Below are 13085 nucleotides of genomic sequence, written 5' to 3' on the forward strand. Positions count from 1 at the left end.
AAGTCTACAAGAGAGTGCAGAGGAGGTTGCAAATAAACAAATACCTGGAAGGAGTTCACAGTTCAGGGAGGGTATCAGGCAGATAGAGAGGTCACTCTGCCTAACCCTTGAGAATGCACAAGTCGAAACAGGACTGGGTTGGAAATTAAGAATAGGGATTGATAGTCAGTCCAATTCTGCCAAGAAAACACCTGCAAGGCCTTAAATAAGACACTTCTCGACACTGCCTCTGTTTCTTTTCCTATCAAATGGTGACAGTAATGCTTATCATTTCTGGGAGCATCAGATGTGATTAGAGTGGACCCATGGGTATGCGCCACTGGACGGGCCAGTGAAGCAACTTTGCAGCCATGGTCCTTGAAACACCCTGGACAGTAGGGGTCACAAGCTGCATTCTGCCATGGAGCAAATGGCAGTTCTGAGAGCCTCCATCTGGGAAGTGACTTGGCCTGCTCGAAATGCTGGGGGTTAGGCTTGAGATCTGACCATCTTCCTGTGGGGCTCACAGTTAGCAGTTAAGCTGAGGTGGACTGACAGATAGCAGAGGCAGAAAGGAGGCCGAGGACATATGTGGCGGGACAAAACACACTGGTCTGTTTTCTAGCTGTGGTTAATGAACTCAGGTAAGTGTGGAGGGCTCTGGTTCTCAGTACTACTAATATGCAAATCTTGGGGGGGCAGGTGCCCGGAGTCAGCACAGGAGCATGGACTTGACTGCTTGGGCTCAAACCTGCTCAATAAAAAACCATGACTCTTCTTTTACTCCCCACCACATGCAATTGGCAATGGAGATCAGCAGGTTCTATTTCCTGACTCTCTCTCAAATCTGTGCTTCTTCTCTGTATTCTGTTGTCCACTTAATTGGTTATGTCTTGTCTGGATTACTGCAAAACCTCTTAACTGGCCTCCCTCCTTCCAGCCGTTTTTCAGTCCATCCTCTACCCTGTAGTCAGGCAGTCTTTTTGAAGCTCCTATCTGATGGTTTTGCTTTCCTGCCGAAAACCTTACAGTGGATCTCCTCACCCTTAGAATGAAGCCCACCTTCTGTAGCATCACTTAGAAAACCCATGAGATCTGAACCCTACGTGGCCTCCTCTAGCTCTATCCCATCCTTGCTTCTCACTCACTGCTTTAGCATCTTGAAACTTAGCTTATTGCAATTTCCAGAACATGCCATGTAAGTGTTATATCTGTGCCTCTTCCATTCACACACACACGCACACACAGACACATACATGCCTACGGGCTTTTGTGCATGCTGTTCTTTCTGCATGGGCCCCACCCTCACCGCCTTTTTCTGCCCTCTTCCTTATTAACCCCTCCTAGTCTGTCAAATCTAACCTCCTCCAGGGAGCCTTCCTAACCTCCTCAGTCTACATTAAATTTTCCTTCTCTTCATTTCCTTTGTCCTTGAACTTTCTCAATGAAACTTAGACTTTATCCCTCTAACCTATAACCATCCATTCTCACAGTCAAGCATTCAAAAATTATTTTGCTGCAACTCAGTATGCAAAAATACTGTTGTCTTAATTTTATAAAACTGACATAATAATTCTCTCAAGTTTTCATTCCACTGATAGCAAAAACATATTTCCTCCTGGTATAGTGGCTCACGCCTGAAATCCCAGCACTTTGGAAGGGTGAGGTGGGCATATTATTTGAGGTCAGGAGTTCAAGACCAGCCTGGCTGACATGGTGAAACTCTGTCTCTACTAAAAATACAATTAGCTGGGCGTGGTGGCACACACCTGTAATCCCAGCTACTTGGGAGGCTGAGGCAGGAGAATCACTTGAACCTGGGAGATGGAGGCTCCAGTAAGCCGAGATCACACCAGTGCATTCTAGTCTGGGCAACAAAGTGAGACTCCATCTCAAAAAAAAAAAAAAAAAAAAGTATTTTCATTTTTTGATTAAGGATACAAAACATTTTCTCTAGAGTAAACATTAAGTCCACTCAAAGTTGAACTCCCCACCAGTCTTGCCTCAGTTGCATTTTCCACACCAGCCTTGCCTCTCCCTCTTACCAAACAATCTCCCCTACCCTTTAACTTGGCCTCAGAGAAGGCAGAGGTTGGTAAGGGCAGGTCTCTTGTACAAATGTATTCTTGTGGATCCTTGCTGGTATTTGCTATGTGATTTTTTGGTTTGAGCTTGGCTCTGAGCGCTAGCACTGGCATCCATTGAGGTATGGAAGGTCTTGGGTAGTTTTCTGAGAGGATCAATGTGTTGGAACCCACAGCCAATGTCCAAAGTCATTAGATCTCAACACTCTGAAGCCCCCTTTGTTCTAATGTTCTAATCCCAGCCTCATCCACCATCCCTGCCACCACGGGAGTGAAGGATTTATGCCAAGAGGTCTTTTTATTTTTAATTTTATATTTTTAATTGACATACAATAATTGTACATATTTATAGGGCCAGGAAGTCTTGACTTTTTTATCCCCTTTACCCTGTGCATGCAGAACTTGGTGGGAGTGGCGCCAAATTCCAGTCTCTTCTTGACTTACTGCTACTCTCTCCCAGGAGTTCCTGCTGGCTTGTTGAACAAGGGGCTTGCAAACTTCCCAGACTATATCCTGGGTCTAGGGAAGCAAACCCAATCACCCCTGCTCACCTGTCTCAAGATTCTTAAATATCTTAAGTGTTTATTGACACTACTCTTGTACTTGGGATGAATGAGGGGTGGTTTGACTTCCAAAAGGCCAGGAGGAGGGTCATTGAGGCACTCCCATCTGAACTCTCGGCCACTTGACTTTCCTCTCCAACAATTCCTTGCAGCACCAGTGGTAGAAAGAAGAACGTAGTACTTCCTTTTCTTATCTGGTGGGAACAATTGTGAGGCCATCACCTGCCCATTCTGTATATTAAAATAAAATATAATGATCTGAGTCAGCAGGACTGGCTTTTGATAGAGAAGGAAACTTCACTCTCAGCACAGGCTGGCTTTTGAAACTCTTGTCCAGCTTGAAACACTGCAAAGTCAGCTTTGAGAGGCAAAGCTCAAATAGGATTTCTGGAGAATGAAAAACATTTTAACATTTTCAAAACAATGATTTACCTTGCACACATGTGCACACATACATAGGAGGCATTTGTAAACATGTGTGTCTCCTATCAGGCTGTGAGTAACTGGAGGACAGAGAATGTTGTTTTTATTTTTGTATTCCTAATGCCTGACAAATAACAGTAAATATTTGTTGAGTGAATGAATGAATAAATGGCTAAATGAAAGAATCACTAAATCTTGAGTGCTTGACCAGATAACTTAAACTATGACGCATAATTAAGAAGTAGAGCATATGAAAATAGTTTCTAACCGCTGCTTAAGAAGGGCAGAGCTTCAGGGTGGGCTGGTACCAACCAACCAGTGTTAGCATCAGTTTATCAGCACCAGACCCTATAGGTGTCTCCAGCACCTGCAGAACAGCTACAAAATCTAGCCCAGCACCTCTCAGGCTGAGGTTCAGACAAATGTTTTGTACCAGCCTGTTCCTCTCAGTTCCAGAGAAGGGCAGTGGCTTCTGCACATCATACAGCCAGCCAGTGACAGAGCCAAGATGAGAACACAGGTCTCCCAACTGCTTGTTCTCAGAGGACACCAAATCTCAGCCAAAGTTATCCTTGTCATATGGCATAAAGGCTCAGTTCAGTCAGAGAAGAGGGATGGGGCACAGTGTACACCAGGGAATATGTCTTCATCAGCTTTGGGATTTTAAGGCAACCTTTTTTGAAGCTTCTGGCCAGTGTAGGAAGAGCCAGAGAACCAGACAAGGAGAGCGGGCCCCTCCCTGCAAACTCAGTAGCTCCCAAGCCAAGGCTCCTAGCTTTCCCTCAAGGAAGAAAAGACTGCAGACAGTGCTGGCTGGCTCTAAGGTGATTTACCTTCCTGAAATACCTCAATTTAAATGCTAATTTCCCCTAGAACGAAGGGGTGATGGCTTTTGCATGCTGGTTGCTGTGTATTAATGTACCCAAAACACACATATTCTTAAAAGAGGGTGGCAGGCAGCAAAGACCTGAGGAAGGGTGGAACAGAGTGGCAGAGGAGTCCAACTTCCCTTGTTTGTCTTTGCTGTCAGCATGGCTGATCAGAATGAAGCTAGACATGGTGCATCCTCAGTGGAAATGTTTTGTAGGATTTCTGTCATTTAGAGGTCATATGCAGGTAGCCTGGGAGGGTAAAGAGACCTTCCCCTTCTATTACACACGGTTCAACAAATGCTCAGGGGCATATACAGTGAGACAGGCACTGTGCTGGACCCTCTGAGAACCTTGGAGAGATTCAGAATCTAGTATGGAAACCAGGAAAATAAGCTAGCATTAAAAATAATTTTACGGCCGGGCATGGTGGGTCATGCCTGTAATCCCAGCACTTTGGGAGGCCGACGTGGGCAGATTATGAGGTCAGGAGATCAGGACCATCCTGGCTAACATGGTGAACCCCATCTCTACTAAAAAAAAAAAAATACAAAAAATTAGCCGGGCGTGGTGGCGGGCACCTGTAGTCCCAGCTACTCGGGAGGCTGAGGCAGGAGAATGGCGTGTACCCAGGAGGCAGAGCTTGCAGTGAGCTGAGATCACACCACTATTCTCCAGCCTGGGCGACAGAGCAAGACTCTGTCTCAAAAAAAATAAATAAATAAAATAAAATAACTTTACATAATTCCTCCTCTTCACACATTGAAGCTGAACTCATTATCGCCATTGTACAGATGAAATCACTAAGGATCATAAAATTTGAAGTGATACTCCTGAAGGTCACACAGCTAGAATTTGTATCCATGTCTGTATGAGTTCTAAGCCCATACTTTCTATCACTAGATCCAAAGGCCACATCTGGAATCTATTTACAAACAAGATGCATGAAAGTAAAGTGATAGAAAAGATGTATTTCAGCTGGGGAAAACTGGAATGGTATTATGGAAATGATGGTTTTTCAATGGGGCCCTTTGCTGCCCACTGGCATTGTTCATTTTAGAATGTGCCCACACCTCTACCTCTACCTGAATGTACATATGCACACCAAGAATGGGAGGCCCAACCAACCCTTTTCTTAGGGAGATCATCTGTTCCCATCCAGTCCCCACTGACTCAGTGGCCCCTGGCCCCTCTGTCCAAGGTCCATGGGAGCCAGCGTATGTATGTACTTAGGAATTTAGGGGAAGAAAGTAGGGTTTTGAAGCTTCTTATGGAATATTAGACTCAAATCCTCAATACGCTTTGGGTCCTGAAGCATTCTGGGACTCTATGGCAAAACATCAGAAAGGGCTTCATCAATAGATGTAGGTCATGCACATATTACCACTGTCTCTGGATTTTCTTCCTTCACTGCGTCAACAAATGTTCGTGGTGCACCTATTTTTTCTCAGTTTTACTCAGGTACTCAGTTTGCACTGCTGGGCCCTGAGGAGGCAGCACTACATTGGACAGGCATAGTTTGGGGCTGCATGGAACTCACTGTCTAGTGGGAAAGACAGGTGTCCAACAACATCTCCCATGAGCACAAATATCATTAGAAATGATAAAGCCCTTCATAGAGGAAAACAGCAAGATATGATAAGGATGTGTAACAAAAGAACTGATTCCAGGGAGAGTTCTTAAAAGGCAGAGGAATAGTGGATGGTCTGAATGATGAGTAGGAGTTGTCCAGGTGCAGAGGGAGAGCAAATTCCAGAGAGAGGGCAAATTCTAAGTGGGTCCTTGTGTGGGATGGGAGCATGCCCCAGAAAAGGAACTTAAGGACAGTCAGAGCAGGAGGAAAACAGTGGCCCAGGGGGCTGTGGCTCAAACAGTAAGGCAGCAGGAGTAAGTAGGCAGGGTCTAGATTATGAGGGATCTTGTAGACCTCAATGCGACATTGATTCTCTCCTGGTCTTCATGAATGGAGGCATCTCCTCTGATTTTCCACTGCTGTATCCCTAGCACCCAAAACAGTTCCTGAAAAAGGGTAGTGCCCCAATGAATGTGAAATGAAGGAGACCTCTCACTGTCAGAGTCCCTGGGGCCCAAGATCTACTATTTTAGAATTGATGAATTGTTTCCTTAGAAGGTCAACTGAGATTGAACTGTTTTTATAGATACATTTGGGAGATGCTTGTCTGTGTGTTTGTGTGTGTGTGTGTGAATAAGTGAATGTTGTGTTTCAAGCAGCAGCAGAGCCACTGTTTGTTTAATCAAGCATCTCTCAAAAATGCCTTGTTGAAAGCACACTTCACTGTGGTGGTGAATAACAGAACTACCCGGTCTCATCTCTAAATGAGTCAAGCTATCCCAGGGATCAGGAGCACAGGCTTGGGATCAATTCACTGAGCATGTACGTACTGTGTGCTGGGCTCTCAGCAGGAAGCTAGGGGTGTTAGAATTTGGTCTTGGCCACTGCTGCTTTCTAACCGTGGACCTCAGTTGGACAAGTTCCTTAACCTCTCTGAACATGTTTTTTCATCTATAAAATGGAAATAATGATAGTACTTGTCTCACAGAGTTCTTATGAGGTTAAAATGGCATACACACTCCTATATCTGTTTTAATTTCAATCGTTTTGGGGGTACAAGTGGTTTTTGACTAGATAGATAAGTTCTTTAGTGGTGATTTCTGAGATTTTAAGGCACCCATCATCTGAACAGTATACACTGTATCCAATATGTAGTCTTTTTTTTTTTTTTCCCCCGGAGAGAGTCTTGGCACAATCTCAGCTCACTGCAACTTCCGCCTCCCAGGTTCAAACGATTCTCATGCCTCAGCCTCCCGAGTAGCTGGGATTACAGGTGTGTGCCACCATGCCCAGCTAATTTGTGTATTTTTAGTAGAGACAGGGTTTCACCATGTTGGCCAAGTTAGTCTTGAACTCCTGACCTCAGGTGACCTTTCCGCCTCGGCCTCCCAAAGTGCTAGGATTATAGGCATGAGCCACTGCGCCTGGCCCCAATATGTAGTCTTTTATTACCCCTTTTCCGACCTTCCCCTGCCAAGTCCTCAAAGCTCATTACATCACTCTTATGCCTTTGTATCCTTATAGCTTAGTTCCCAGTTATAAGTGAGAACATAAAACATTTGGTTTTCCATTCCTGTACGCTACTATATCTTGACACACTGCCTTGAATATAGAAGATGGTCAACAAATGCAATCAGTAAATCTCAGTAAATATTATCATATTGCTAGGGTTAGTTACCTAGCAGCTTTTACTACACATACACACACACACACACACGTTGGCACATGAACTACAGCATAACTGATGAGCAACAGATATGATCAATAAATAAATATGGTCCATTATTTCTGTCTTCCTATTATACGAATTAGTTGTGTGGTAGTTTTTACTACACACACACACACACACACACACGAGCGCTGAGAATCTGAATTATTCCTGAGCATCCAAGTTTAAGCCAGCACCCTGCCAGCTCCCTGGTCGCCTCTCCCAGGTGGGTGGATTCTGCAGCTGCTGTCTGGGCTTCCATCTGAGGTTCTCAGCCCAGCGGAACTTTCCCAGCAGCTACTCTTCTCATCCGTGTTTTGCCTCCCAAAACAGCTGATCGATGCAAAGGCCCCAGGCGCCCTCTGCTGGCAGAGGCCTTGCAGGACTTGTGGCCATCGCCCAGGCAGTTGCAGAGGGACCCCAGTACCCGAGAGACCATGCCGTTGCTGTGTTTTTCATTCGGGCTTCATCTTCGCCTACCTGCCCCCCTCCTTCCCAGCCTTCCATATTGGCTGGCTAATTCTCACCCCTCCATTTTCTCTCTCTTTCTGCATTTCTCCAAGTCCCCCTGTACTTTCTGGTAGCTCAGGAAGGAAAACCTTCCTCCGGGAAGGGGTGTCCTGAGCCAGGCCCCTGCCTCCTGAGTTTGCCCACTCTACTTCCTTGCGTTGTCCCATTGGGGTCAGATTTCCTTGCAGAGCTAAGATGGACTTGACAGGAAGGCAGAAGGATTGGAGGAGAGGGACATGGGGATAGAGAAGGTGGCATTACCTTCCCTCCTCTGCAATTGTAAGAACATTTCTAGAGATTTGAAATGGAGACCCTTGGGTGGTAAAGTGAAAAATGATAGATTTGGCTTCAGATCTCATTTCCCAAATGCACCCAGTGTGTAAGTCCATAGAAAATCCATTTCCTTGTCGGTTAAACGGGGAATATATGCCTATCTTGTGGCATTGGTGGTGAGGCTTGAAGAGTTCACATAGAGAACAGAGCCTGGGGCATGTGGTGAATAGCTCTCTCCTCTCTTGTAGGAGCAGCAAGGTCCTCGTCTTGGCTGCAGCCTGTCTGGGCTCAGCACACGCCCAGGCACTATGGCCCTTCCAGCTTTGACAGCCTGTGTCTGTCACAGGCAGGTCCTTCCACACCCGGTACCCAAGCAGTGATGAGGAGTGCTAGAATGTCTTTTGAAGACATCTACCATGACCTGTTAGAGAAACAAAGACTCTATGCCAGGCATACAGTAAATATTAACCCTTCTATATTCAACTATCTGAGTGAACGCTTAGGGAAAGGCAAGCTGAGAAATAAAAGCACAATCTAGTCATGTTTACTACATAATAAAGTACAAAATATACTCGACTTAAGCATTGGGTTTGCTTTTAAACCTGATAGAATTCTGGAAAATTTAAATGCCAGATTGAATCAACTTTAAAACTTAACTCATGGTTGAAAGCAATGTATTACTAAATTTTGATCTGGGGCCAAACCACCTGGGATCTCCCACTTCCCAGCCTTGTGGCCTTAGGTAGTTACATAACTTCTTTGTGCTTCAGCTTTTCAATGTCTAAATGGGGAATGTAAATGACACCTACTTCATAGAGTTGGGTGAAGAGTAAGTATTGGCAACTGTGCCTGGTGCATAGTAGGTGCTCAATAAAAGGCTATTGTCATTGTTGCCACTCCACTAAGGCCAGCTGAGTAGCTGTTATGATCCCCATGTTACAGAACAGATCATTGAGATTTGGTTGGTTTGCTCCAGGTTACACAGCTAGGATGCAGTGTGGGCAGAATTGGAGCCCAGTCCTCATAGGCTCCTCTCAGCTTCCAAGGCTGAGCTACCTCCTTACCTTCACTCTGGCCTCTCCTGCCCAGAGTGAAAACAAGTGCTGGGGATCTTGCAGGGAAGAGACCTTGTGCAGCAGCACCTGGCACATGCAGAATTCCTGATAGCAACCCCCACCGATTGTTCTGCATGGCCATTTTCGTGTTTTCCCCACTAGGCTGAGAAGATCTAGAGGACAAGGGGACACATCAATCTGTCTCTGTGTTCTTAGCACCCCCCCAGCACAGGATTCCACCCAACTATGTGCTCAGTGCATGCCAGTTGACTGCCTACGGCATGGACTACCCCTTCATCCTGCTACATCTTTCAGGGAAAAATCTATCACCAGAGACCACCACATCACAAGGGAGGAATGAGGACATTTAGTCCCGGCTAGTGTTACATGTTATGTGGAGGTACTTCCATTGACCAGAAGCCTGTCTTTTTAAATTCACATTGCTATTCCACACTCCCAGATTTGCAGACAAAGAGCAACCATCTGGGTAGAACCCATTATCACCTGCACACACAGACATAAACAAGGATGACTCCACAGACAGCCATGGCACACCCACACACAATAGCATGTTTAAATGGCGAGTGTGGGCCTTAAAACTCACCATCATGCACATGCATCCTAGGCAGAAAGTCTTAGGCACAGCCAGACCAGCTCCACCATATGTTAACACCAAATCTCATGTTACTTGTCTTCAACTTAAAGATAATGATATCTATCTTTTGGGAGTGCTGTGAAGATTAAGTGATAAAATGTATATAAAGTATTTAGCTAGATTCTAGCAAACTATAAAGATTCAATGAATAATACAGATGACAAAGACAATGATGATAATGATGGTGATGCTGGTGGTATTGAAGATGGTGATAAAGTCACATCCTCTGGACTCAGAAATGAAGAAAGTGTTCATTAAATGGATGAATTGATGATGAGCTTCAAAGGTGCCTGGAGTGGGGTGCAGAGATGTTGAGCAGACAGGAAGGTGACCCAAGCCACTCAACACTTTCACAGGTGCTTTTGATCTGCCTGAGATATAGGCTTCAAAGGCATTGCTTTGGCATCACGTATTTTTGTTTTCGTGCTTCTGATTTTCATTTCAAGGTTGACCATTCCATGCGTCAAAATGAAGTAATAAACATCCTCCTTTTGTTCTTCTCCTCCCCCTTCTCTTCTCTCCTCCTCCTCTCCAGACTATAATTCGTGTCTTTAATGCTGGGGATTTCTGAATATAAAGGGACCTCAGAAGTCATATTTAATATGGAAAAGCCCTCGATACCATCCATGCAAACTGGCTGTCAAGTTTTCTGCTTGCACACCCTCAGTAACAGGAAGCTCACCACCTGTCTTGGCAGGCTGTTAATTTTTAGGCAGGTCTATTGTCTGGAAGAATGAAATCTGCCTCCCTCTGCTGCACTGTTATTACCATCCTCTCAGAACTTTGTTCATGGTTCAGTTCTCTGGGGTCATTCAGAGGTCTGTCTTCTGTTCCCTGGGGCTGACCTGCAGGAAAGGGATAGAGGCACCTAAAGAAGTTAGAGCAAGGGAAAGAGCACTAACCTGGAGTCAGAAGACATGGGTTTGAGTCTAACCTATTAGGTTGTGATTCAGCAAGTCATTCCCTTTCTCCAGACCTCAGTTTCCCCATCTGTAAAAGGAAAAGTTAGAGCCAAAAAAAAAAAAAAAAAAAAATCTTAGGGCCCTTCCATTTTACCAAACATCTATTTTTCCAAGGTTTGTTTGTTCTTTTTTGTTTTTCAGCCTCATCTTGCCCCCTTGTTCTTCAAACACTACACACTATTCTCAGTTCTCACATCCTAGTTCAAGATTGCCACTGCTTATGCCAGGGGACATTTAGCAGCCACATATACAGTGTATAGAGCATCAGAGAGTATCTTAAATAATTGGTAGGTTTTTCTCATTAAGTGCTTACAACAGCCCTTAGATCTGAATCTCACTTTATGGACAAGGAAACTGAGGTTCTGAGAGGAATAGTAGCATGCTTGAGGTCATACAGCCAAGTAAGCAGTGGGGCTAGAATTTGAACCCCAGCCTGCCTGATTCAGGAACCTGTAGTTAGCACCATGTTCTCAGAGCTAGGATTCAGGAAACCAGAGGCATCACAGCAAAGCCACCCACCATGAGTCTTTATTCTGACTACAGCATCCTGCCTCCTTGCCCTGCAGCCCCCAGCAGCCTCCACTTCCTCGATTTGGCAGTCTCTCTGCTCCTCTCCACAGGGAGAACAACTTCATCAAGGACTTTCCCCAGCTGGCCGACGGGCTGTTGGTGATCCCGCTGCCGGTGGAGGAGCAGTGCCGGGGGGTCCTCTCCGAGCCCCTCCCGGACCTCCAACTGCTCACTGGTAAGACACATGTGCCAGACCCTTCCCAGGTTTCCTGACCACACACCTAGTCTCCACACCTAGTGCATATCAGTCTTCAGCAGATCCAAGATGGGCTCCATCAAGCCTCCTCCTTCATGAGGAATGGGATGGGAAGGAACTTGCCCCTCTTGGGCTCCTGCTATTGGCTGTGCAGAACCAGGGACTTCCCCGAGACCCCAGACTTGGGACTGCAGTCATCTTTGAGAGGAGGTTCCTCTCTGAGAACAGGAACAATTTTTCTCAGTGAGAGTTTTGCCTCTGTGAATGAGTCTCAAAACACTTTTCATTCTCATTGACAATTTTCTGGTATTTTTCCACTTTTAGTATTTTATTTTTCTTGGTTCATTTTAAGTCATTCTAAAGCAAAAAAGTGAACTCTCCAACCAGGAGCCTCTCCTGCTTGAAAGCACTTGAGTTACACAGCTCGTTTTTGTGTGTGGGCACTGTGCCATCTGTTGGGTGGGTATTATTTTTACCATTTGATAGATTAGGAATCTATACTTAGAGAGGTAGAAGGGACCAGTCCAAAGTCACACAGCATATCTGCCAGGACTAAACCCTGGGTGCTATAGCACCAAGTCTTTTGCCCTTTTGACTCCACTTTGCAGCTCCCCCACCCCTGCAACCACTTTCTCTCCCCACTGGGAAGTTGCCTTTTGCAGACTTTCCTGAGACTCCATATTTTCTGTCCAACCCCAGGGTGCTCTTTCCTCTTTTTGTGCTCCGAGTTCCTCTCCTACCCTTTTCTTAAGAAATTTCCTAAGATGTGAGGGTCCTGACTCTGCCTTTGTGATACTGTGGTTGCATGCCTTATCCACAGCCCAGGGAGAATAGTCACGGGGAAATCGTTATGGGGAAGGATATTAGAGCTCTCTCACTGAGAGGGGAATTGTCCCCCAGGGAAGACCCCACAATGTCACAGACCTAGGTTTAAATCTCTGCCTGCCCTCCCCATCACTTGCAAGCCTGGGAAACCTCAAAAGAGTCATCTAACCTCTGTGAGCCTTTCCTGTGAAAGAGCATAGATGGAGGAGAGAACCCACATCGCTTAAGAGGTCCTGGGGTCCAGGCACTTTTTATGTGTTAAACCATGTAACCCTGCAAGGCCATTATTGTCCCCTTTAAATTGGCTAGCTAGGTCATGAACTCCTCCAAGGCCACGTGGCTAGTCTATAGTCATGTCAGGATTTAAACATAGTTGGTCTCAACTCCAAAGCTGATGGCATATCCACTATGTTACATAACCCCTGACCTGTGCTATTTCAAAGAGGGACCCAGACGTAGATCAAATGAAATCATGGATATAAAAGACACCTTGTAAAATGTTACAAACAATTTCACTGCCTTCCTTAATTTTCATTTTTTATAAGATCATAAAATTTCAGAGCTAACATGGGCATCTAGTCTAATCTTCCTTCCTGATGGGGAGTCAAGTCTATAATATCTTTCCTGAGTGGTTATCCCTCTTTGGATACCCCCAGTGATGCGGAGTTTACTACCTCCTAAAGCAGACATGTCCATGGTCTGTGAGGAGGTGCTGTGCTTTAATGGAAAGGCCCCTGAACCTGTCATTGATCCTGGTATGTCCCTGGACAGTTTCCCTCTCTGAGCCTCAGTTTATTCCTCTAAAATATAGGGTATGGTCCGGGCACAGTGGCTTCTGCC

General features: G+C 45.4%; 1 protein-coding gene across 6 annotated transcripts in view; it reads left to right on the forward strand.

Annotated features, from left to right (window-relative positions):
- Positions 1 to 13085, forward strand: part of ASTN2 (astrotactin 2) — a 985877-nt gene that overhangs the window by 679730 nt on the left and 293062 nt on the right. For all 6 annotated transcript variants that reach the window (XM_015116965.3, XM_015116967.3, XM_015116966.3 and 3 more), the window contains one exon: positions 11275 to 11399. In XM_015116965.3, coding sequence (XP_014972451.3) covers positions 11275 to 11399 — 125 coding nt within the window. The remainder of the gene's footprint in view (positions 1 to 11274; positions 11400 to 13085) is intronic.

The sequence above is a fragment of the Macaca mulatta genome, chromosome 15, assembly GCF_049350105.2.
Source record: "Macaca mulatta isolate MMU2019108-1 chromosome 15, T2T-MMU8v2.0, whole genome shotgun sequence".
NCBI classification, from domain to species: domain Eukaryota; kingdom Metazoa; phylum Chordata; class Mammalia; order Primates; family Cercopithecidae; genus Macaca; species Macaca mulatta.